Source organism: Mycteria americana, chromosome 14 (assembly GCF_035582795.1).
Source record: "Mycteria americana isolate JAX WOST 10 ecotype Jacksonville Zoo and Gardens chromosome 14, USCA_MyAme_1.0, whole genome shotgun sequence".
NCBI classification, from domain to species: Eukaryota; Metazoa; Chordata; class Aves; order Ciconiiformes; family Ciconiidae; genus Mycteria; species Mycteria americana.
In genome coordinates this window covers 4,645,156-4,672,424 of record NC_134378.1, presented here as the reverse complement: position 1 = coordinate 4,672,424, position 27,269 = coordinate 4,645,156, and the positions used below count along the sequence as shown (strand labels likewise).

The 27,269-nt window shown below is 41.6% G+C and overlaps 1 protein-coding gene across 1 annotated transcript in view; it reads right to left on the bottom strand.

Annotated features, from left to right (window-relative positions):
- The window catches only part of PTPRT (protein tyrosine phosphatase receptor type T), a 342,262-nt gene that overhangs the window by 125,508 nt on the left and 189,485 nt on the right, over window positions 1-27,269 (bottom strand). The window contains exon 9 of the mRNA XM_075516941.1: window positions 26,268-26,377. Coding sequence (XP_075373056.1) covers window positions 26,268-26,377 — 110 coding nt within the window. The remainder of the gene's footprint in view (window positions 1-26,267; window positions 26,378-27,269) is intronic.

Here is a 27,269-nt window from a genome sequence, read left to right as displayed (position 1 = left end):
CCCAGGGAAGTGGTGGAGTCCCCATCCCTGGAGGTATTTAAAAGCTGTGTAGATGAGGTGCTCAGGGACATGGTGTAGTGGTGGACTTGGCAGTACTGGGTTAATGGTTGCACTCAGTGATCTTAAAGGTCTTCTCCAACCTAAATGATTCTGTGACTCTTAGGATCAGGGCTGAAGCTGAATAACGACTTAGCACTGCCGAACTCAGCCCTGACCATCCAACACCTTCTCCCAGCCTGAAATTTACTTAAGAATAAAAACCAGCTTTTCTTCCCCACAGCCTCTTGCTCTGGGTCATTCTCAGAACCACACTCCCATGGTAAAACACCACTGCACAGACAACTACCAGACATTTTAAGAAGCTGATGCAACACAGGGAGTAAATTACAAAGTAGCATCACTGTCAGCTGAAACCCAACAGCAAAGAGCAGCTAGAGATTCATGAGACAGAGCCCAAACTTTTCTTACACTGATTTTTCTGCAAAAATCTTTACCTTCCGGTATTAATTGAATATTTAATCTTGGCAAAACTGCAGTTTCAGCAGCCAATTAAAGATCTTTTCTTTTGCTTTCCAAAGGTGAAACATAATAGTTATTTCGTCAGTAGCTTATTCCTCCTGCTACAGAGATTCTGCTCCAGGTTCCCAGCCACATGAAAACTGGCGCAGTCCCCGCTCCTGTTCACAACATCACCGTCCGGTAACACTTGCCACTTACATTTCCAAGGCTGATTTCAAGCAGAGTGCAAATCATAAACAACAGGGCTCTGGATGTGGGCTATAAGCTTGATTTCAAGTTCAAAGCTGAGACTGTCAGGGGTGGAGGACTAGCTCTGTGGTTTTATATCAAAACATGCAAATATTTTATCTAGCTCACCTCCATCTTCACATTGCAGCACAAGTCTTGCTTGGGTGTGAAAGATAAGACATGAGTAACATAAGGAACCCCTTCTTTTCCACATCCATTACTAGAGCTGCTTATTTGCTTGAAGGGAACAGGAGAGGGGCACAATCCCTCTTCAACACCCCTCTTGCTGTTGCATGCTGTGCTTTTTTCAGGAGTGCAATATTAGACTGTATTCCCCCTGATTGCTTGAGGTGACCTCTGCCAATATGGTCAAATCAACCTATAGGCAATACAAGAAAATAAATCTTTCTGGATGTAGGCTTAGGAAAGCAGGAGTGCTTCCCAGTGCGTGGTTTTCAGCATGCATCCCACCTGCCCCGACTGCGTGCTGGGTTGGAAAGGGAGGCACACACGCAGGGAGCAACCCCTGTACCATCCAGGGATGCTGGGTTAGAAACAGTAACAAGTGGTAAAGCCTCAATTCATTTCATAAAGCATGCACTTCTTTCATCACCTGACTGAAACAGGTTATCACACAGGAGGCGGAGGGGAAAAAGGTGTCAGATCAGCGAATTCAAACAAGGTGCATATTCACAGCTTCTACAAAATGATCAACCCTGCAGCAGGCAGAGCATGACTAACACAGAAGCAAAAGCAGCATGGACTGGTCGGATCACAGCTTAAACCCCAAACCACGCCATGTGAAAAGTCTTACAAAGGTCTTGATATTTGTAAGGAACAAAAATCGTAAGAAGCCTGGCTACACACCTGAATACACACCAGCAAGGTATTACCGTCGGTAAGAATACTTTATACAGTACACCAACTGGAAGCACCTAAGCAAATGTGTTGAGCCCAGCAAACCACTCAAACACACATCTAGCTTCCTTTACTGCCAAGGGAATTTTAAGTGCATGTCTGCATGCCCATCTCAAAAGCAGAGGATAAGCGAATCAAGCCCAGAGCTGCATTCTTATCCTAAGATCAACCTGTGAAAACTCACACAAAAAATTAAAAATTCATCTTCAATGAAGGAATCGCAAAGCACTAAGGATCAGAACTCACTTGTAAATCAGTTCTGACACAATGCAGGACTCAAATGTTTGGCCTATCTTTCCTCTTTCACACAAGCATCCCTAAATCAAACTTTATTTTTACATGTTGATTTTTTGATACTTCCTTTTTTTGCCTGGATCTTTCAATTTTCAGACTTAGATCAGAACTGAAAACACTGGCATCTCAAACACCAAATAAAATGTGTAAGAGTTGTCATGCTTTGCTAACCAATAAATAATCTGATTGCCTATACCTCGCCACGCTCTTCATACGCTATTATCTTCTAAGATGAGTTTGCCATAGCACGCCAGAAAGGCGGAATGCATTACAACAGAAGGTACGACCATTTTTTGGCATCGTGTGTTAAAACAATGACTCTGACTGCAGCTTTTACAGCTGTCTCTCAAGTTATGCCATCAAGTTTTCCCAACTTTGCATTTTTCTCACCAGAAAGATTAAAAAGCAGCTGTACGGACTAAGTGAAGGATGGAAATAGGCTGTGCAATTTCCAAGCCCATTTTTCTATTTTTTAAATTAGTACCTCCACCCTTCCTGTCTAGCATAGTTCCCAGAAATATAGGCTGGCCAGTTGCAAAGATTTTGAAAACTGCTTTGTGACAAATTTGGCCTTATGAAACAGAAGGGAAAACAACCCAGCTCCCCCACTAATGCACACCTGTCATAAATAAGAGGGCAAGAAATTCTTCCTGAAGCTAATGTAAAAATCTTTGTTTTAACGTTCTAAGTAATAGCAAATAAATCCACCTGAACTGCTTCAGCCAGCAAAAAAGCCAAGTTGCTTCTGCAATGTTCTAGCAGAAGAATGGTCAGCTTTGCAGCTAGATAACAGAGTGAAGAAAATAAATTTTTATATGCAAAATATTTGCTTAGAATTTAGTGGTTAAGATGCTGTCTTGCATATTAGTATTTATAGCAAGGTAGAACATATTTTCCTGAGTAGCTCTGCAAAAGGAAACAAGGTTGAAATTCTCATGAATATTACTTAGCTGTTTATGTAGCAGTAATTTGAAGACTATACCTGCGGCCTGATCTTGCTATAACAGCGCCATGAAACGTCAGGGTGCGGGCCCATCTCACAGGCGCAGATTTGGGGAAACAGAGGAGAGGGCAGGCCCTGATGGTGTTGGTACCACAGCAGGGTTACGCTGGGGACGCACCCCACCCTCTGTGCAATGTCTTCTCCCCTGAAACGGAAGGAGGACGCCAGACAGGGAAGACCTGTGAGCCAAGCAGCTCATGACAGCTGCATTAGGAAGAGCGTTAGGAAGCCCCGCAGCTGCATGAACAAAAAGAAATACCACCACGGCTGAGGCATCGACCCTTCCCAGGGTGCGATGTGCCCCCACGTTTGCAAGCACCTTTGCAAGGCGCGGATGTGGGGCACCCAGGAGAGCTCCAGCGTGGGTGGGACCAGGCTGTGCCGGACCACCGGCTCCGGGGAGGGGACAGGAACAGACACCCCACCGCAGCACAAACCCTGCCTCAGAGCCGTGCAGAAGCTGAGCCCGGGGGGCAAGCAGCCTACCGCCCCTCAGTCCCAAAAATGTTTGCTGACAATCTTTCTACATCTCAACTATATACATTTTGTATCATCTAAACCTTAAAGGATTCGTCCTATGTTTTCATTTGAAAAAGCCATTCAGTTCCCCTAGAGCCATGAATTCCTAATCATCACATAACATCCTCCCTCTTCCCACCCTTGCTGGGAAGTTCCTGCTCCCTTTCTCACTCAGGAGCATATGACTTTACACCGTGGTTTTGCTTTTCACCCTAATCAAAATATTTCATCAGAAAGAACGAATCTTGTGCCTGACATATCAGGGCCTCTAAAGAGACTTCACAGTGTTTACACCCAGAGGGCTTTCGTTTGTGCACAGACTGTTTATGACTTTTGCTGAATGAAGTCACTGTTGCTGGTTTCCTCTTGAATAAATCCTGGGCCTGATTTTCTAACGGCCCGGGGAGAGTCCAAAGTCAGAAGAGAGCTAGAAATCCTCCATCACCTTGGAAAAACAACATGCCTTATTCCTAGGGACATAACTGCTTTAGAGCAAATAACTGGGATATAGTTTTTGCAGATACGTTAGGTACTACATGAATAAAATCCTATTACTATTGCAGAAGAGGTCATCTCCAATCAGGTTTCCTGCAGTAGGTTTTCTGGTTTATTCACCTGAACTATATTTTCACAAAAGCCAGAGGCTGTAAAATGCATGGTATATAAAGCAAGTTAAAAATTCCTACCAAAAATATGTTTCAATTTTTTTTAAGTGACTTCCCACACAAAGGTGTCTCTGAGCTATCCATTAGCTGAAAGTGAGATACGTCTCACTGAACAACTAAATATTCTTTGTAGAGGGAAAAAACATGCAGTAGCCTAAGTGCAGAAAATGTGTTCAAAAGTCCGAAGCTGAAGCAACATTCCCCCCGATTCCTCATAGTGCTGCAGTATCAGCGGGGGCATCTCACTCGCCCTGTGCCCAGGACACTGGAAAGAACTGGCCAGACAGGGTTGTTCAGAGGACAGGACGTAAAAAGCAAGTGCCCACTAGCCTCTTGCCCACTGAAAAACTGTGAAAAAAATTGTACCATGATCCATCTCTCCCTGTCATGTTCTATTTGTAGCTGCTTTCTCTGGGCAGAAGTGCTTCTGTTCCCTGTGACTCTCCATTCCCACCAGACAGACAATAGAAACCCCATCGTATGATGCCCACATAACTTCTCTTTCCCATCACAGATGTCACCCTGGTTCTCCTGAGTGCTGGTACCTCACTCACCCACTCTGAGTTACTGAACTAGGATCCCGGACTTCTTTTGAAGCTTGGTGTAGCCTCTGTTCATCCCTGCACGAGGTGGACGGCTCCAGTGAGAAACTTGAGCAGAGCAAATGCAAAAGCAGTTTATTTTCAAACACTGAAATCCTGCTTTCTTCAGCTGTAACTGCCTGGTCAAGAGAGAGGGACACGTGTCCAAATGGGCAAGTCTGAGAACTGCAGTGAAGGCCACACACAGAGCACTGGGAGCGGAGGCTGATTCATTTTGTTCGCACAGGGACAAACTAAAGCCAGCTTTAGACCCTTCTCCCCAGGTTATATTGATTTTTGGGTTTTTATTCAATTTGAGAAAATACGGGCATTCACTCTAACACTGACTAGCACAGAAATAACTATATTATGTGCATTATGGTACATTTTACGTTGTAAGGGGTTTTTTCAGCTGTATTATATTGTTTTCTGAACGCACATTGTGGAGACCACATGAATGAAAAGTGAACTGTTAAGATCTCTAGATACCTCTCAACTCCAATTCTGGTTTTATGGTCCTGTAATCAACTTCCAATCCACATGAAAACACTTCTGTGGCACTTCTAAAATGTTTTGCAAAACTCTTGGTATAATACACTTGCTGTACTCCATTACATTTGCTTGCTCTTGAGTTCAAAACAAGAGTGAAAAAAAATACATTTCTGTTCCCTTTTTTAATGGTCTGTTGGATTTTCCTCTTACTTCATTTGTAGGAATACAGTCAACCATAAATTGTGTTCATTGGATAAGCCATTAGATTGGCTCAATCTCCTTTTTTTTGTTCTCCACACTAGCAAGCAATATTCCAAGCAGTCTTCACTCCACCCCTCCTTTTTATCACCAAATTCCTTGTGATGCTCCAAACATTGTTTGGATTGGTTTGGGTTGCATTAAAAGGCATCATAGTTAAAAGTGTCTCAAAAGACAAAGTTTAAAATAGTCCAATTTATTGTTCCAAATCCCCCCTTAAGATGATCTAGCTCTGCTGCTTCTTTCCCTTTCACTAATGAGCTGTAAAATCAAGCACCAAGCTGTCAGATGACTGCGACTAGCTCCATCTCTGCTTCGTAAATAAGCAGCAAAACCTCTATAAAAACTCTACCCTCAACTCTTTGGTCCTCCCTGCTGGAGCCCTCCACCTTGGCAAGGATCTGATCTTTCCTGGCCTCCACGAGCACCAGTGGGAACTTGCACTAGCTCTGTCCTATTTGGTGCAATTACCTCCCTCCCCTGCCTACCTCCAGCTCTTGACGTGTTTTGAGGGGGCAGAAGCAGAAGAAAACAGCTTGGCTTCTCACCGACGCTGTCACATAGTGCCAAGAAAAGCCATGTTGCCAACACCACTGCTGTGCCAACGTCTGGACGCAGAGCTGGAGGGGGTGGTGGACAGGCAGAGCAGCGGCACCTTGATGAGCGACCAGAGGAAGCCAAGAGTTTTTAACTTGTCACGGTGAGGAGGTGAACAAGGTTAATTGCCACAGATGTAGACTTAAGCTTTGCATGCTGGGAATCACAGAATAAAACTAAACTTGAAAGGCTCAGGCACTTTTCAAAATGTACTTCATTAGGTTTCAATTGTAAAGCAAAATTAGAGGACCACAGAACAAGAAACAGTGGATATTTTCTCTGAAGAAGAAGAAAATATTTTCTCCCTCTTCAAGGCATTTCTTTTAGTAGTCTCCCCCACACTGTCCAATATTTCCAGAAACTGTAACCCAAAGCAATGCCTCCTACACAGCAAGATGACTGCAGCGGGGCAATGGGAGCAAAAGGCAGGAAGAACCCCCTCAGGCTCGGAATCCAGGCTTTTGCAACCCCAGGCAAGTGTGTAAAGGACACTTAGCCGCAGTGATTCATGCAGCAGATCATTCTAACGTCACCCTCTCCTCCACTCATCCAGAGTACGCTTTCCAAATCCTGACATCAGGTTTTTTTCCTCTAGATACTTGACACTCTGCAGGGTATTTTAAAGGTGACTAAGAAAAACAAGCCAGCCAGGATAGTGAAATTTGCTGTACAGTGGTCTGGCACCTGCATAAAAAAAAAAAAATCAGGGGAAGGAAGTAGTCCAGGGGCTTCCACAAATCAAAAATAGGTAGAGTATGTACACATTCCTGTAGGGCTCACAAAAAAGGCTTCAAAAATCTAAATGAGAATACTAGAAAAGGTATGTCTATTTGTGGTCAAGCCTGAGCTGCTGTAACCTCAACACAAAAGCCCTTGATTAGTGCAGGCCTGTATTTTCTGATAGTCTCAAGTGATTCATGGTTTCAACCTCAAAGCCTATAGTGGTTCAGCCCCAAAGAGCATAAAAATAATTGCTTCTTATTGGACATAGCAAAGCTGTAAATGCAGTATTTTGTGCCAGGTTCTTCTAGCCTGATTTAAAGATTTTACAGACCCCTTATAGGAGTTCTCTGAATCTAGTACATCAGCTGAAAGATGGCAATAGGTTTAAAAAGAGAAACGTAGAAACATTATGTTTAGCCGTACCTAAAAGGTAAATAAAATACCTTCAGTTGGCTACTGCCTAAACTTACTCTGAAAAAAATACCAGAGTATTTTATAGAAGGAAAAGGATCCTACATTGACATTTTGAGCTTGCTACAAAGTGTAATTTAACTAGACTTACCAGCTGCTCCTGGACTTACTACAATATTAGTGCCTTTTACCAACAAGCAATCAGACTCTGAATAGTAATAATGAGAATGTGAATTTGAATGTGGCTCAGCTTAGGCTTCTAAGTATAAAACATGAGTAGGGTAGCACCAAAATGTGGCAAATTAGAGTGCAGACACCTGGTCCTGAAAAGTCATGCAGAAAACTTAGTTTATACTGCTTCTCCTTGTTTCTTATTAAAATAATTTGGAAGCTTGAAAGTGAAACAGATTTATGAATTCACTAGGGAGCCGGAGAGAGTCATCACACAGTAATGGAAAGGCAGATTTTTTTATTGATTCAAATTAAGGGTAATTTATTGAAAAAAAGCCATGATTTGCATGAAAGACGTTGCCTAAAGACACAGCAGTCTAAGAGTGTTTTGATATATTTTACACATATACACACACACACACAGACTGTTCAGTGCCGCTCTGCTAGCAGAGGGAATTAGCTAGCAGTACGGCTATGCAGTCATTTCTTTAGTTTATGATCGCCCAGCAAGATAAAACCAATCGATCATCAGACTTTGCTCTGAGATAACTCAATCCTTAGGCACTTCAAGAGAAGCCTCTCCCCTCTTTTAATCTATGATGAGCAGTCTGGTCATTCTTATCCACTCTGTCCCTCCCAAGCAATAAAACCTAATCGTCCTACGGCTTCAGTATGTCCCAGGACCCCTCGTCAGCTGTCTTCGTCCTTATGGGAAATCTGAGGTGCCTTTGTTGCACAGTTCTTAGCCCTGGGAAACAGAGAGCAAATGTGAACTATTCCCAGGGAGTTCAGGTTACCACAGAGAATGTTTGAGACCTACAGCCTCGGTCCCAGAAGTATTGGTGTTTTCCATATTAAAACCATTTACCAAGGGAAGCCTACTGCTTCATGGGGAGGCTCAAGTCTTCCAGGTTTGGTGTTTCTCAAACTTAGATTTGAATCTTCAGCAATAACCTAGACAAACTGTGATGCTAGAGAGATTACAGCAGGCTCAGAGAATCTCCGGGGCACTTGTTGGGTCCCTCAACAAATGAACACACCAACATTTCCTAACATTTTCCTAACATTCCTAGCATTTAGATGCTTTTTCTCCTTTTCAGTGCCAGGTTCCCTACAGCCAGAGCTACAGGGACAGTGCCACGGGCTGCAAACACCAGGATTCAAGTGGAGTGCCAGTAGGACCAGGTAGGCATAGCACTGGTGATCAAGAACAGTATTTCTTTCCTCATCCTCCTCAGCTGTGGCATGGAACAAGATTCCCAAGCGCTCCTACCACCATCAACTCCCCTAAGCAAGCTACTGGAACACTGGATTGCCTTCCCTGGCTCTTGGTATGACAAGCCCATTTCACACGGAGCTCCTCGCTACAAAGCATTCATGTTTATGAGAAAATTTGTTGTGAATAAATGAGTGTAAAACACCAAAAGAAAGGCACGTTGTACCTACCTGCCTTCACCACGTTACCTTGCTGTCATTCCTGCTGACAGACCACAAGCAAATTTATCAGAAAATTAGTCTCCACGAACAGGCTATTTGTGTAGCATACTGGGCATGCATGCAAGTTATTGATCTCAGTAAGCTAAATTTTCACAAGGGACTTAAGCCAGTTTCCATTTGCGTGTACATGCTCTGAATGCTCAAGGATTTGATAGAAGCAATTACTCTCCCCGAGCCACAGAGTGGCTCCTTTGAACAGACTCCTAAGTTTCCATTTTGCCATTTGCATGCATACAGTTTAATACCAGAGAAGCACGTAAACAGGAATGTTAGCTTTATGAAAATCTGACTTTTGGGTGAATTGCTCTGTGGAAAACAATAGTAAAAAGCAGGATCCAACGTAAATCTTACAGCGAAGGGAAAAAAACCCACTTATTACATGACTAGGAAAACTGCATGAAATGCTGAGGAGCCTCTTACAAAGGCAAATTATCCCATGGCATAGATGGCAAAGGGATCATTTACGTTCCCAGTTCGTAAAAGCAGCAATTAATACAGCTAGAGAAAATGTAAAATTTAATGAGTAACTGAAGTGTTCAAACAAACTGCCGGTTTAATAAAGCTGAATGACAGGGCCAAAGTGTTGGGAATAAAATCCCAAGGTTCTGTTAGCAGAGAGAAAATTCATGGGTTGAGTGAGAAGAAGAAAAGGTGATTTAGCATCAAAGGAAATAATTACTCTTCAAATAAATAAGAATTAGAATGAACATTTATATTATCTTTTCTTCCCCTCTGAATGTCTCCAAAACTCAAATTTATTTTAGTTTACATACTTAGCTAATTAAAGCTCTAAAAATAATATAAATTTTTATGGGCCATTTCTGGAGAAAACTAGCATAACTTAAAACAGACCCAGGCACTTTGATTATTGCATCAAGTTTCTATTAGTTTTCACGGTGCAATAAATTTTTAAAAAATTGCCTCCTGCTGATCTAATTATGATTCTATTTTTAAGCAATTTTTAAAAATTAGAAATGTATTGCAGACTTTCATTCTTAATGGCTTAAATTTAATAAAAAAATGCATTGAAGTTGGCAAAGAAAACACTGAACCAAATTCTCAGCTGATTTAAAAAGGAAAACCTTACTGAAGTTGGAGTTGGGGGAGCCGGGCTGTTTGTACGAGCTGGTCATTTTGCAGTAACCCCAATCTCTCCACCTGCCAGCCTCACAAATTCACTTTTCACTCACAAGTACCAAGGCTGGGTCCAACTCTTTTCATGTCTCACTAATGGTGGCTAAGCAGGCCAAATCCGACCCCTGACTCTTTTTTCAAACCCTGTTTCTTTTAATTGAGCCACACAAACCCATTGTGACCAGTACATGATGAGGAGCCCTAGGGAAGCACAGGACACTGCTGTAGAGCACTGGTTGTGTACAGCTAGCAAGTTTTAACTCCTTACAACATGAAGCTAAAATATCCATGAACAAGACAGGCCTACTCCCCCCAGAAAGTTTTCACAGTCATGTCTCACAATTGCATCTACTTTCCATGACAACGTTCCCCTGCTATATATGGGCTACATACTGTCTCTAGTAGATCCATAGAGAGCCACTATTCATAACTTGGATTCTGCAGGTCCAAATCCTCATGTGGCTATTAGAATGAGAGTCGTGAGACGGATCTAATCACAGCGTGCCTAGGACAGCATTGTACAAGTCAAGATGCAATGTGAAAACATATCCATCATGGAATCCGACTGACCCCAAAATGCCGACAATGTTAACAGAAGCAAGACAGGCCAGAATTACTCTTTAGAAACTCTTTCAAAAAGTACCACTTTGCATTCAGCATGTCATCATAACCTCAGGATACCTCCCAGAATAAGAAGCAGTGCTCCTATAATTAGGATACAGCTAAGCATTTTCATTCCAGGTATGTTTATCACGTTAGAAGCATGGTACAATGAGTACTCTAAGTGAGAAGAGAAGTAATGCAAGTACAAGAGCACAAGCTACACTCTGACATGAAGTCATTATTTTATAGTCTCTGATGTCTGCATGACCTGCTGCTCACAAAATTCATCTGCAGGGAGAGCACTCTTCCCACTCCTACAGCAATGAGGACCTGCTTCGTTTCAGATACTGGCAGGTATGTGGGCTTTTTGTTCACCCTTTTTTCACTCTCAAGCACAGTTACTTTTATTTTTACTATCATATTGACAAAAATCAATGAACTGAGAACATGGCTGCTAGAAGCACTTATGTTAGAAACACCTGGATACAAGATAAGGTCCCCTGCACAGACTCTCCCTTTGCAGTGTCTGTAACACCCAAAAGAGGCTAAAGGAATAGTACCATTTCCACGGAATGGTACTGGCCAGCGACCACACCTGCAAACCAGGAAACAAGGACAGAAAAACCAGCTTTGGTGAAGAGCCAAGCAAAACCAACGATCGAACTCCAAGCCCACTTTATTAGACAGGTCTATCATTGTAATTATTTAGAACTTGGATGCAGAGGCACCCAAAAACTCAATAGCCAAGGCTGTTCTTACAGTGTATCTGTTATGAACGAAGGTGGTGACCCCAGAAATCTCTCTAGAAGTCAGATTTAAATAGAGTTTCATATAGACATCTGCAAAGAGATTCAAGGTTCTTGAGCTACAAAACTATATCTAGCCATCAACCGAGTTTCCAAACTCTTTAACAGAAGGCAGGGACCCATCAGCTCTTAGGTGGTCATCCCTTGTCCCTTCCTCAAATGCATGACATTGGCTCCTTAATGTAGGAGGTTCTTAGCAGTGATGTTAAGCTTCATTTAATAGCAGAAGATTGCAATGATACCTAGCAATAGTCCCATCCACTGAAGCATATTTCTCTCTAGGGACTTCATTGTGAAAAGGAAAAGCTGTTGAACAGAAGGCAACATATCTTCCCCTACATTTAAATCCAGGGACATACCTGCTTGCAATGGCAAGAAGTAGAAAAAACAAGTGCCACCTCAGAGAAGAGCTCTGTCACCTCATCTGTTACCTTCTTCAACAAAATAATGGCTCTCTGAGGGGCAGACAAGGCTGAATGGGTTGTACCAGATTGTAGTGCATTTAGCTGCTGGCAATATTTAGAAACAGTAGAGTTTACATGCAGAAATATTTATGAACAGTAAATTTAGAGATTGCTAAAAGCTGTACTAACCATGTCACAGAGTACACTGCCCAACTCCTACATCCCGTTAGGTCAGAAGAGGATGCAGAGGAAAGTGTTTTTCCCATAAATTATACTTGTCCTGCTTCCGTATGAAGTCCCAGAAACATCATCAGCAGGAGCTCCCAAATTTTCTGAAGGTAACTAAATGAAAAATGAAATGCACCTCTATCTTCTGAAATGCCACCTTTCTCTTCCAACAGTTGTGAGGGAGCATGAAAACTAATTCAAAGCTATTAATTGCTTTTGCAATAATTTTATTTCTCTCTGCTTATTTGGGGAGAGAGGCAAGACACATGCATTGCACGTGACGGAAACACTTGAGTGCTCAGGGACAACATACCAGCATTTTGCTGTAAAGACACACAGCAAGCAGGTCTCCTAATGAGATCAATAGAGTACAACACTAGCATTATTGGTTAAGAGTTTCTGTTGGTTTTCTCATCTACACTGACACAGCATGTAAGTTCAGAAAAGACCTGTAACAGACTTGTGAAAACCCTGAGAATCTCCTGACCAGACAGCAATCCAGCCAATCTTATCCAGGACTCAACCTGCAAACAGCCCAGTAACAGAGAGATCAGCAAACACAAAACACATTCTCTTAACCACCTACACATAGACCTGCACACAGACTGTTTGGTAAGAGTGTAAAAACATTGCTGTCCTGCTCTGTACTTATTATTGGTACAAAAAGGAGGCTTTATCCAAAAAAACAGGTGCTGTCATTCTTAAAGGACCTGCTGTGCACAGCAACAACTGGCAGAGTACTTTATTTCTATGCTTATCTAATTTGAGACGACACTGAAAATCCTATGTGGAACTGCAAACAGGTACAGACGCGCGTTCAGCTTCAGCATGTTTCGAATCGTCTACCAAAACAGAGGAACCACTGTTGGGTTTATCTTATTCTTAATTGATTAATCACAGGCAAGGCTTCCACAAGCAGTGTGTGCCCCCAGCATATCATTAAGGATTATGTTCACAGATACTCTGTTTAGACAGCACTGTGTTAAATCCCAGCAAATAATTTGGTCACCGAGATGTGCGTGGAGCCCTTTAGGAGGAAAGCTGCTAAAACAATTATGTAATGACATGAAAAAGCAGTGGGTAAACTGCATATCTTGATTCTTCCCAGGCACAAAAGCTTCACTACGGCTTCCTCTTTATCTCAGATTTGTTTGGGAAAAAAAGAGCCATTGCTACCATGCTTCCCCTATTAGAAATGTCAAACACTTTGACAACATTTTTCTTCTCGTGCCACTGAGGAGCTCAGAGTAACAAAGGAAAATGCCAAGATCTCCATGCAGCAGTCAGAACTGCAGCTCATCGATACCATTTCTTCACATGACAACTATTAGCAAAGCACTGTAGCTGCAGGGAATTTCTCATGGTCCAGAAAGGCTGTTCCAAAGGCCCACAAAGTCCACCGTCTTTATTTAAATCTGTCAGTAAAGCAGTAGAAATAGATGCCCCTCTGCTGCTGCTGCTGAGATTACACAAGTTAAACTAGTAGCAGGTAACAAGGGACTTCCTCAAAACTCTTTCATAAGCAGCTTTCTTGCTACTTGATTACCATGACAGAGGGAACTGAGAGTCTAAGAAACTCAGCTGACAGCACAGCAGACCTTTGCCTCAGGCAAAGCAGAATGAATTCCCCTCCTTCCCAAGTCAATGTAATTTATAGCCCAGGGCTGTGTCTCATTACTCCTGCCCAAGCCAAGGTTGTTCGAACTTCAGTGTCAGTTGAGCAACAGACTTGTCTCTTGCTGGCACTCCTCTGAAAGCTGGAGCCGTGGCTTTATTTAGCTGGAAATCTGGTCTACTGTATAGAGAACTTTGGAAAGAAGAGAGAATGCTTCTGGAATGTGGAGCATTACAAGACAGATTTTATAAAATATAATGAGAGAAAAAGATTACAGTATCCAGGAAAAGGATTGCGTTACATCTGCCAAGCAGCACTGTTTGCTCAGCAGCAGCACGGATCGGTTCACAAAGTTCATCCTTAATAAGGATGAGAGCTAGGTGAGGGTGTAACTTTTGTCTGGATAACCTGAATAATTTCTAATTTGTCTGTGTCCTAAATAAGAAAATGGCAAGTTAATAATGCTGTATACGCATTATTTTGTTTTCCTCTAAATTTAATACAAGTTTAACACTGTCACAGAGACAGATAAAGTTAAATAGCTCAGAAAAACCTTTCGGCTCAGTGGAAAAAAGAACCTTATCAAGCACTAAAAGGAAAAACATCCTAGACAGTAATATGCGGGACTCCTGCGTGCGTGACTTGTGTTCCTATTTCTCTTCTCCAATAAACAAACTAATAATTATTCTGCAGCCACAAGCCCCTTGTGGTCTGCGCAGAAGAAAACAAACCAAACAAGAAAGCCCCACGGCATGGCATTGCTCTGCCGCCCGCATTCCAGCCCCAGGGGAGCTGGGGCTGCAGGCTGGAGCAGCCGCCACGCACTCGGGGGGCAGGCCGGGGCAGGGGCTCAGGGAGCAGCAAAGGCCTCCACCTGCCCCGCAGTTTGGGGGACCACATTTCAGACTCTGGAAAAGTCACCACAGTGAGCCTTAGAGAAAGATCGTTCATTCTAAAAGACAACATAAATCTGGATAGAAGCACCTTTCGCTGTTTCAGCAGGGTTTTTTGTTTTGTTGACTCTTTTGTTTTATTTTTTCTTATATATTTGCTAGTTTGTGTCCTCCCTCAGAGTTTCTATCCAAGATATGGGCCTTGTAGGAGCATTTTGAGGATGATAGCAACAGCCTTGCTTTTCTTGATTCCTTCTTGAGAACTTTAGAGTTAGCCCATGAAAGCTCAGGGACTCATGAACCACTTCCAGCAGAAGCAGCATTTCAGACTGAAGAGTGACCCTGAATTGGGAACATCTCAACACAAAATACAAAAATGTTGGAGATGTTAAATCTTCCAGGGACGAGACTCAGGTTAAGAAGGAGCTCCTAGAATTTTCACTGGTGGGTTGATTTTGGATTTATTTTGAATGGAGTTTCACTTCTGTTGAAAGACCAAAATATTCCTGAAATGAGGGAGTTTGAAGCAGGAATTAAATTCTATGAAGACGGGGCCAGACCTTCTTTGCAGGTATCTGAAGAGGAATACTCTTCATTGCCTCAAGACTGTATCTTCACAGCATCCCCTTTCTTTCAGCTCCAGAAGAAGAGAGACGCCGACTCCAGTATCGAAGAGGACACCACATTAACCAGACGCTCGCTCAGCTCTCCTTTGTCAGACTTTTACAATTCCTATAGCTCTTTGATTAACTGGTCATCACCACCACTGGTTTTGTCATTCATCCAAGCTCCCTCCTATGCAGCCAACAGCCTGGGCATCTTTTGCCTAAATCACCATGCTTTTCGCTGGATGATTAGGAAAACAAAACAGGGCTGGCTGATGCTGCTATGCTCTCAAATTCTGATTTCAAGGTGATTTGTGCTCCCTTCCTCCTTGGTTTGTGAGAATGGGAGGGAAAGCAAAAAGCTCTCTTCTTTTGTGTGCTTGAAGCCAAATAAGGAATTAACTTGCCTAGCACAGTATCTGCTCCGAAGCGTACGGTACGTCAGGGGGACAATCAATTTCATGGTTCTATAAAGCTGATTGAAACATGATTACACAGCAAGCCATGGGCTCTTTTTTCTAAGACTCGCCAACTGCCTGTGCTTCTTCGGAACAATTACTACTGCAGGTGACTTTGGATTGCAGCTGGGATGGACATTAGTTTCAATCTTATCAGGAAGTTTCAGACACTTGGGGTACAAGACTAAAGTTAATTGCACCAAGTGTTACACAAAAGGAATAATTTGAAGAAAGTTATCTTCTAATGAACGGGAAAGAGTTAGTGTACAGGTTAGTGAACAATCCTTCTCCAGTGTTGGATTTCAGAACTAAAGAATGTATTTTGTGACCAGGTGACTGGGCACATTTTCCATCTTAAAACTCAGTTTAAGCCAGGCAATTATTGCTACTTACATCCCTCCCCAGCCCACTAAATTTCATCCAGAAATGGAAGGAAGCAAAGGCCTTTCATTTTTCCATTCTTGTACTACTTCTTTTGGGAGAAGGTTAAGGGAGAGCTGAACAGCATTTTTGCAAGTTATATTTAAGGCTGGCAACATGTGAAAGACTAAAAGCGCTGAAGAATAAAGTCCTTTAATTTAGTCACAGCACAAGCACATGGTTGGTAACAGTATAAAAAGCCATAGCGCAGCTCTAGGAATGAATACGGAAGTTAACCGAGGGAGACCCTGTGAACAAGAGAGGCCCATTTGCTCCCTAGCTTATTACCGAGAGTCACACAAACATGGACTCTGTTAGACCTGAATACAAACACAGACAACACATATAGAAGACAGGATATAACATGGTCCTATGCCCAGCCTTTCTCTTGATGAGGAACAGGGATAGTAGGGCTGAGAAGTCTCACCCACTCTCCTTCTTGCTCAGACTCCTTCCTGTTCATATTTCCTTGGGACTTTATTGCTTTTGTTTTCTATAAATAAAACCAAGTTTAATGTCTATGAGAAAGGGAGGAGGAATGGAGTAGGTAACAAAGCAATTGGGAGTGCCTCAGTAATGTATTCAGGCCATTAAGGATTTCATTAGGTTTACTAAAAGGTCATTAATGATAAAATATCTTCTTTTATTTTACCTACTTTCTAAACATTATAGTCTATTCTGCCATTCAAGCTTGCACCCCACTGACATTAATTAGCATGCTATATATTAAGGAGAGTTTTTAATGAGATGTTATTTCATATGATTTTATTGGAGAGCCTCATTGTTCAGTTTAATAGCAGAAAATGACAACTATAGAAATTGCTTTGATAGGACTGCAGCATTGAGGCGGTTATTCAATCTCCATACTTGTTCCCCAGTTAGTTCTTGATGCTGAAAGGGCTGCTTAATATATCTCATAGCTGGTTTGCCATGCTACACTGGGCGTAGCGAAAGCTGTGGGCAATGAACAAAAACCCAAGCCAACGCAATGGAGTACTAACAACATCACTTACAGCTGCTCTGTTTGCTATGTACCAGGAAGTAACAGAAGCAAGACCCACGTACGTATAAAATGATTTTGCCACTTTTATAGATAAAATACCAGTCCTAGCTATTATTGTAGCTGATAATTGTAAGACCACATATTTTTAGTCACTTAAACTATCCATTTCTGCTTATTTTCCAAGCCAAGTGTCTGCCTCACCCTAAGTCGCTTTTCACAATTTCAGACAAATCGGTTGAATTAGAAACAAAAGGAAGAGTAAGTCATTCTTCCTGTGCCAAAACCTAGCAGCTGCCAGCGTCTTTCTGAAAGCTGTCCCACCCTTGCTGTCAGCAATACCACCTGGACTGCAGGGAGAACAGACATCAGGAAAAACCAGTAACAAACAGGGAGGGCAAAAAGAGAAGGCAAAAGAGGAGGCAAGGGGCTCAAAGGGATAGAGATCGGTAGTGAGCGTAGGGCACAGGAAACTAAACCCAAGCCCGAACACCTCCTGTGCACCGGATGGCAGGATCATAGTTAAAGACTGCGTCTAATACACTCGCACAAAGGACAGCAATAAGATTAGTTTCCCAAAAAGAACCATAATATTGGCACCTCCTCCTTTTGAAGGTGATGAGAAGATCACCTTGACTGGCTTCTCCTCTTTTACACAGTTCCTCAGTTGCACCAATTAACAAGATAAAGTCATCACTTCTGAATTTTTCAGTCCTATCTATTTGCTCAATTAAGCAATACTTAAGAGGAAAGGGAAATAACCATTTAGGAAGGAAGCACAAACATGTATCTGTAGTTTGCTTTCAACTTAGTTTAACTACTACATTTTGGTAAGCAAGTTATTGTAAGATCTGAATAGGGAATTGTTAAAGAGCTTTACCTATATTATCATAACTGCACAGGTACACTGGCACTTGGAAAGATTAGATGGAAGAAATGGGATCAAGAATCAACTGCTTTCCTGGATGAGCAATAAAAAGCATGTCTGAAAGAAGAAGAGACCAAAACTGTGTTTTTTCTAGAAAGGAAATAAAGCATTGGAAGGCAGAAAGACAAGATGTTCACGTATCTACAAAAGGATTTTTTTTTTTAATTTGAACTTTGTTATAAGAAAGAGTAAGTTTTGGGGTTGGTTTTTTTTTCAGTTCTTATCACTTAGTTTGGCTTAAAAAGAGTCCAACATGAACACTAAAATAATTCAGTTCCTGCCCTTGGGGGAAAAAAAAAAAGTTATGTTGTAGCCAGATATCTTTTCTCATTTGCATTGGATTTATATTGCTGCAAGTCTATTGGCTTCAAAAGAACAATAAAAAGGTAATCAAAGAAATTGTTGTGCTCAAGGGACCGTATTATGCTTTTATTTCTGGAAAGCTTGATCAAGCAATTTTTTTAAACAGTTGATTCATACTATTTATAACACAAGTATACTATTTACCTGGAGGTTGTCATACATTTAAAAAATAACCCTGACACATCTGAGTATCTCAAAAAACCCTCTCATTTTCTCATCAAGATGTTACTGGAAACCATAGGATTTCAAACAGCATCATTAACAAATGCTTCTGAGTTAAGTATATCTTGCAAGTAACAGTGAGTGAGAAGCGCACAATTAAGAATCCTATATAATTTGAAGAAGTTTGTTCAAAAGCTTTTTAAGGTGTTTATTCAGAAAAGTATCCCTAATTAGGAAATCATTTAAACATTTCCTAAGTTTAAGGCTGTATTAAACTAATTGGGACAGGCTGGAGAGAAACAACAGCAACAAAGATACAGCAGGCTCTGTTCAGCAGGGTTTAGCACCCGAGTCGACAGCCAGCCTGCATCTGGTCCATCCTCCCTGCTGCTGCCCTCCTTACGTGTACGGAGCGTGAACAGCAGCAGCGTCCGTGCCCAAGGAAGAACCAGACAGACAGAGCAGAGCCTCATTCCTATTATCCCCCACACCAGCTTTAAATCAACACAGCTCCAACAGACTTCAGTTCTGCCGCGGCATTTTATGTTTCCAAACGTGACAGGGGAAGGAAAGCCATCCTGTTCACCAGAACAGCAGCTGCACATGTTGGCTATTATTGTGCACAGGTAAATTAGGTTTTCCTTGCAGCAGCAGAGAAGCCACCTTAAATGCCCTGTGTATGGCAGAGGGGTCACTCAAGCATGTACTAGAATTCTAGGGCTGACAGGGAGCTTATAAGCCACATTACTTTATTAAACAGCATGGAGGGGGAAAAAGGGCTTTCTGTGGGATTCTGCTGGCTGAAAGAAAAGACTTTTCTTGTGACCTTGTGCTCCTCAAATTTCACCAGAAAGCTGTCTCCTTGCCTTGTCCAGAAACAGAACAACAGGGTCTGTGGCTGACATGGCATCCCAACCTTCTAAGAAAGCGAGCAATGCTCAGATTTATAGCCCTTCTCAATTGCCAAAAAAAAAAAAAAAAAAAAAAAAAAAAAGATAATAAATCAGTGCAATCAGCACCATTCATTTCCCAAATTCTGGCCTGAATCCTGACTAAGTGGGGCCCGGAACATTGGCAGCGTCTAACCAACCTGTCCACCAAGTGCTCAGTAAATACTACAGTCAGCAACCATATAATAAACAATTTCTCTTCAGCCAGCCCAGCCCTCTTCCAATGCAATTCTGCCCAAAAAGCCGTTACCTACAGAACTAATTTAGCTGGGTATATATGCACAGCTTTCCTTACATGTAACTGAGAGGATGACGCAGCCTACTACAGAGCTGACAGAGTTTCAAACTTAAACAGATTATATGTGGCCACGCAGTTTTGTTGCTAGTTTAGATTATTAAAGAATTCCAATTCAACATAGTGGAGATGCAGTAAAACACTTATTCTTTGTGTAATTGACTTTCATGGACTCTGGACAAACAATATACTGCAGTACAAGACACCGTATAAATCCAGTGTCAAAGGAAAACAACATTAGTGCTGCAGATGAACAGAGGGTAATATCCCATTGCATGAAGACTGCATTGTCAAATGCCCGTACAGAAGAGCGATGAAGCTATGGCCAAATATACAATCCTTAATTGATCATTTCCTGGGTTTTGAGCACTTAACAGTGTATCCTTAATGTTCTCTTAATGTTCAGCTAAATGCAGCAGCCAGCTGTGTGTAGCATGGACTTCCTTCAGTGCACACTTAGTGAGCTTAAGTGAGAAAGCTTTGTCCCAGGAGTATCATGCATCCACAGAATGCAATTGAGAAGCTGTAGCGTGATTGATTTTCATGGGAACATTCAAAGCCACTTCTCACTGAAGGCAATTTCCGAGAATTGTCATCTTTCTACTATTTTGACTGTAGAGCTTTATATAAATTGGTTGCAAGATTTTGTGGTTGTTGCTTTCCTTCTTGTGGGAGCCATTTTTCACTCTTCTTAACCAAAAAAAGCCTTTAAATAAACAAACAAATGACTAAGCCAAGTTGAGTTCCCAACCCTTTCAGCTTTTCCAGGGAACTCTTTTTTGCTACACCTTTTAGCAGGGAAGATTTTATCCTAAAAATGTCAGGTTTCATGAATAGCTTAAAAAAGGGCTATGAATAGAAACGCATGCATATCCATGCAGTGGATAGCTATCATGCCAGATAATCACGCTTCATGTTATAATAAGTATGCACCTTCAGGGGTCAAAGGTGGAAGAAATTTCTTTCCACCCTATTGCAAATGCAGGCAGTGCATCCCACAAATATTGACCTTACGCATGACCCTCTAAGAGGCAGCTTCCATGTAACGACCTCTCCTGCAGAGAAAAAGCGGGTGAAGTGATCAAGAAGAAATGGCATATTGGCAACTGGAGAGATGATGAAGGGCAGACTGCAATTTTACATGGCAACTAAGAGGATCTGTAACCTCTGAAGTGCAATTTAAACTCAAATCCACTGGGATTAGAGGAACTAGGCTCCAAGCATCCCATTAAAGAGCTGAAATTGTGTATGAAAGGCTCTTGTATTATTATTCCTGGCATCTAAATAGAGATTTACAGCATTTCAGAAACAGTGACTGAGAAAACTAGCCAGTTAGAAGCTGCAAATGCATCCTTATTTTTCCCAAGATCCATGTGCAACCCACATGGGACTTAATAATCGTAAAGATGAGAACAGAAGTGATTACAAGACTACACCTGACAATGTTTAAAAAGACAGCTTGCTGTTTAAATATTGCCTTTAGGCATGGCTCATTGAAAGGACTTCAACAGTCCGACTCATTTTTCCAGCCAAGGAGCTGAATATACTGTAGCCACCCTTTAAATGCTTCTAGGATTGTAATAGCTTGTAACAATGCTTTCCCCCAAGTAACGTGACAAATATTTTAGACAGGAATGCCAAGTGGGTTTTTTTTCTTCTTCCTCTTTAAGGGTGAAATATTCTAAATTCTGAGACAATTCTGAGAAACAGATTATACACGGAAAATGTATTTACAAAGGCAAAAGCCAACATCACTTACTGAGTGCACCCGTAAGCTTCCAGCTGCCCAAATGAACAGCGAAACGCAGACATAAGTAAGTTTTGTTTCTTCACATTTTCAAGATTAAATGCAAGTTTGCACAAAATATCTGGGTCCACACATGTATCTGAAGCACTTCAATTTGGATTATGGAACAAACGCTTGAGACAACCTCGTGCCATCTAAAAGCAGAATTTAAGTGCCAAAGCTGGGCCATGACCTTAAATTAGATTGCTTGTTCCTGCAGTCCAATGACAGCATAGGTCTTTCTGCTGTTTGATGGTGGTTTGACTTTACACACACTTAGGATAAAACAAAAATAAATAATAAAAAAAAATTGTTGCATGTCTTTGTACACAAAGGCCTTGAAGCTGAACTCCCACACGGTTTAAGCATAATAAGCAGCATTTGATTATTAGGGATTTTAAAGCATAGCAGCTTTTCAGGACTGGTTAAAAAAAACTCAACAAGTTGTGGTGCTTTCAGTCTGCCAGGAGACTGAAGGGGGGAGAGGACTTATTACAATATTATTAGATCCTGCCACTCACAGCTCGCTGCAAGAGACAGCTGTAATAACGCCTCTTTCATGAATGTCACATGCAAAAACATCTCTGTAGAGCATTCCACCCAAAGCAACGTACCAGCAAAATCCATTATCACTGTTTAGCTGTGTTTCTGAATGCAGAGTGATCTACTTGTCTCATGTAAGCACCTGCACACCGTGAAGCTACCTGGGGACTTGACTATAGCTAGAGCTCTCAAGCGTTATCTCCGTTGCACGGCTTACTCGCAACAGCAGCCTATGCACCTCCCTAACGGCTTTCTTGACTGGACAGATCAACTGACACCTACTAACTCAGCATACGCTCGTGTTATTAACTGCTTTGCTGTGCTCCCCTAACACCCCCAGAATGAAGAGTACCGTCACTCGCTTTCTACACAGCTCGTATCCTCATCTTTTCAGCATACTGATTAACTGACTTGCAATTCCTGGAGCTTTCCAAGTTCCCTTGAACAAGGGGTTTCTGCTCCCTAGAAACAGACTGCAATTACATACTGATTTCGGGATCTAGAAGGTTCCTTTGTTTAAAAATCCAGCTGTGGCTGTACCCAGTGAAACAATTAATTCTCCAACTGAAAGCAGGGGGCTTTTAAATCAGTTTTAAATGCAAGGTTATTGCCGCCTTTATTAAAAGACTACAATAGCATTTTGAAGGATAAGTATCAATCAGAAGAGACTTGCATAAGTCAAAAAGGTTCATTAAGGTCCTTCCATTTTGTTTAGGCTCTTTAGAAGTATTCAGTCGTTACGAAATTAGTGATTCTGGCTGCCAAATGACATGCTGAAGGTTGCGCTGCTGAATTGCAGCCCAGTTGGCATGTACGCAGCGTGCGTGCAAGCTGCAACGGCAATTTGTGCGATATGGAAGTCTGCCTGGCAGGGAACTGCAAGAACGATTAAGGATCCAAGAAGAAAATCTGTCCCAAGGAAAAGCAAGTACGATGTAAGTAGAATAGATGGTGTGTTTATTTGGAAGAATTTTAGAAGATTACAAACAAAGTTTTTTAACAGAACTAGAGAGAAAATACAGTATCTAGATACAATGAATCAGATCTTGAAGGTGATGGTAAGGAGGGAACTATTCCTTAGGAGGAGGGTTTTTTATTTGTTTTTATTAGTAGGGTTTGTGCCCAAGGGAGTTTGAGAGACCATCACTTGCACCATCTCTATGTGTGAATCTAGCCAGTTACTTCCAGGTGTAATGCAGAACTTGACACCACTAGCTCAAATTCATAAAGTGATATTTCTGGGTCTATACTTTGCAAGGAATTTTTTGTTAATAAATGTCGGTAGGTTCTTGGGTATGTTTCTCCCTAATGACAGTGACCCAGCTGCAGTGTTTCTAGACAGCTGCAAATTTGCCAGCGCACCACTGAGCCCCCTGGCTCCTCCGGGGCACGGGGCAGCACTGCCGGTGCTGGGCTTCAGGAGCCGGGCTCCCTACAGAGACCTCATTAGAGCAGCACTGCACAAGTTCATAGTTTGACCTTTTTTCATCTGTTGTCATTAAAGCCTTCTGCTTCTACCTGGATCGGTACTGTAGGCCACAGGTATCTGAAAGAACTGAAAACCTATCAGAGACTAACCACTAGCTTTTTCTTCCTCTTTAACCAATAGGTCAGCTGAACTCTGTTAAAGCAGCGTAAAGCCATGATGATACTGAAAAATGGCTGAACCCTGTCTGAAACAACACTTCGGAGCTCATTACTACTGAGGAATTACTTTGGTCCTAGACAACATGGCATGAAATCTTAAAATAGTACCAGTAGAGATAAAGGTGCAAGTTTAATTATCTATAATGGGCTAGGGATTAAGCAAGCAATACAAAACATGCAACTACCTGGACAATACTGGGTGTTTCTCAGTATTTTTAGGAAGATTAAACTTCAATTGCAGGTAGCAGGATGAGATGTTTCTGTGCAAAGACTGCACTTTATTTACTCAGCAATTTCAAAACCAGGATCTCCTTTTACTTGGACCAGGCACTCATATTTGCTTGTGATACAGACTTCAACAGCCTGACACCTACGCTGAGAATGCTCTGGCCACCTCTCCAGGTTATGTGTAACTACTCATCTGTATTTTTATCTCCAGCTGATGAACTTGTGTCAGGGCGCCACGGAGAATGGGAATGTTCTGTATGAATTTTCACAGGTAAGAAGGGAAAGGGAAACATTTTCATTCATGACAACCTTCAGGCACTCTGGTTCTCCTGGGTTTTAACACTTGGATTTTCATCCTTTTGGAGATGAGGGGGAGGAGGAAAAGGAGGAAGAGTTTGAATTCACCTTGACTTCTCTTTGGCTTTAGCTGCCAAATATGCATAGAGTCATTATCAGAAAAGAAAAATTTGTTTGTGCCTCCACTGAGACTCGAGCAGTGACATGACTTGAGGGGCAAAGGCACTGTCACGATGCATCACTACCCTGGAGGCATTAAAGTATCTCTATGCAGCTGCTCAGCCAGAAAAGCTACTCAGATTGCTGAAGTCCTTTCCAAGAGCTGAGCCCAAGGCAATATTTTAGTAGGAAACTGCCTCTTTAAAAATTAAAAGGAGTTATTTTTGCATCATTTGACTTTGATTATTTTAAATGCGTTCCATTATAGGTCACCTCTGTTGCCAGAAAAATAATGAATTTGCAACTGATTCTATTCAGATTAATTCCTTAAGAATACAGACAGCTTTATTGCATAATTCCTTAGACACAGGATAGCCGGTAGTACACCTTCAAAAACCACGAAATTGCAAGAGTTAGTTCTATTCTAGTACAGACAGGTGGTATGCAACCTGCACAGATTTCCACAAGTGTCTCAACAGTGACCAACAAAAAATGACTCCTTACTTAGTCAAGGATTATTGCCTGGCTGAAATGACACAAAATTAGCAAGAGGAACTTCTATTCATTTATTTAGTCTTATTTAGTATCAAATTCAGTCTGCTCTTTGTGAGCCAGCTGGAGAGATGACCTAAAAGCGCACTTACATTCAAGCTCAGGAGAAAGTTGCCATCTCTTGCTCATGCTGTAGTGTTAAGAGCTCACTGATGTTAAACCTGCTTGATTTTTTTCCATTTGACCATCACCATGTTAGAGACAGGCAGTGTTAGCAAGGAGATCTAGGAGTGACATGCTATAAGACATGCTGTTCCAAACTGAGAAGCTGGATGGGAAGAGGAAAGGTGCAGAACCTCACTGGTGATGGCAGAGTTGCTTCTCGCACCCATGCCTTTTCCGAAGTAAGTTTGTACGTTCACCCAGCACAGAAGAGAAAGCAAAAAAGTAGTTCTTGCCACTCTGTATCAGACCATGCTGCATAAGCCCACAGTGAGGATTTTTACACCAGAATAAAACAACATTTTTTTTCACTTTTTCTAATCTTACTGTGGTAAATGCTGAACTCATCAACTGAAACACGCTCAGCCATCACTGGTGCACGGCTTTCCACTCTTTAATAAAAGTGCCTTTACCTTTTCTTGTAGGGCTGTCTCTCATTTCACACGATCCTCTAAAGCAGTCCTCCTTTTATATTCCTTTTCCGCATACTTGGGTGTACATGACGTTATGGATACAGTCTCACCAAAAGCACATGACAACAGTAACACTTCCTTACCTTAACAAGAAACATCTCCTCTGATACACTCTAGAATCACATTTAATTTTTTTTTTCATCCAGTATAGGATGGTCAGTGATCATCCTATAACCTGCCGTATATTTTGTTTGGTGGCAGGGAAGTGGTTGGGCTAGATAGATGTATCTTTGAAAGATTCAATAAGAACACTATAAGAGAAGACTTAATGGCTATATTCTGCTGAGATTTCCAGGAAGTGTTATGACTATTGGAAAGGCAGAGAGGAATTAGTTGCAGTATTTAGGTATAAAACCTAACAGAAGTTTACCTCAAGAAAAAAAGGAAAGAAAACAGACCTTGGAGACACTGCAGAAGAAAAAAGGGCAGGAATTGAACACCTGAGACATGGGGGAATATATGGCTCTCATTTTGCCACAAATATTGGTAAAGAAATATTTTCTCTTTTTTGAACTGGAAAATTTTTTCAGTGACACCAGCAGACTATCTTGAAGATTCTTATCTATTTTAATCAGGCTTCTTTTAGCACCTGCTGAAATCTCAGAGCTCAGGATTGGCTTAAACACATATGAAAAGGGCCCTGCGGCATGTATTCCTTGACAACAATCTGTTCTCCTCACCTCATAGAGTGTAATGATGCCATTTGTCTCATTTGGAGGCTTCCACTGAACATAGATCTTCTCTTCAAAAGGTCCTCCCTGGATGGATTCCAAGGGAACAGATCCAGGAACTACAGGGGGAAAAAAAAAAACCAAAACCCAAAAAACTGTTAGAAGCTACCACCACCTCCAGTTGCACAGACATCAGAAGACACCAAGAGGCCATCAGACAGGAAGCTCAGAGCTGAAAATAAAAAAAAAAGATTAAAAAAAACCCAAAACCAAAACAAAACCTCAAGGCATTACCATTACCAAGGTACTATCAATATGAAAGGCCTATTCTCAACCTTTGGTTCAAATAAGAAAACACTAATCTAACTACTAAGTGATAAATAAAATCAGAATCCATGAAAATATGAAGCTAATTTCAGTACATCCTTATTCCAGTACAGCACAGCAGCAGCAGGGAATTTAATTTGTCCTTCTCCGCCCACACAACAGCAAAGCTCTATCCACCTAAACAGCCAGATTGCACCTTGGCATAAAGATGCTACTGGGCTGCACACCTTTATCAATATGAAAGACTGATTTCCTTAGTAAAGTAACAATGTAAGATTTATATTTCATTATGGCTACAAGGCCAGCTAAAAAATCCACCTACTCAAGCAAAATTTTAATGCTGTGGAAGATAACTAACTAAACGCACTCCCAAACCTGTCTGATAAAAACCCTGTTCATTTTTCTGAAAGATCTGCCATGCTCTTATGTCCCCCCATATGATATACTGGACTGCAAGAGCCACTTTCAGCTCGGGGAAACTCAGGACAGCAACTCCTTACAGCTCTGGCAGAGGAAGAACGCTTCTTTTTTAACACATTAGACAGAATGAAGACTTGTAGTCCATGAGAGTCCTTGGTCTGAAATAGCTTAGATGGGATAATAACACTTTAAAGCTTTCCATCAGTACTTCCAGAAAACAGTTCTTTTGTATCAAGAACGGAAGAGTTATCACCAAATGAATTT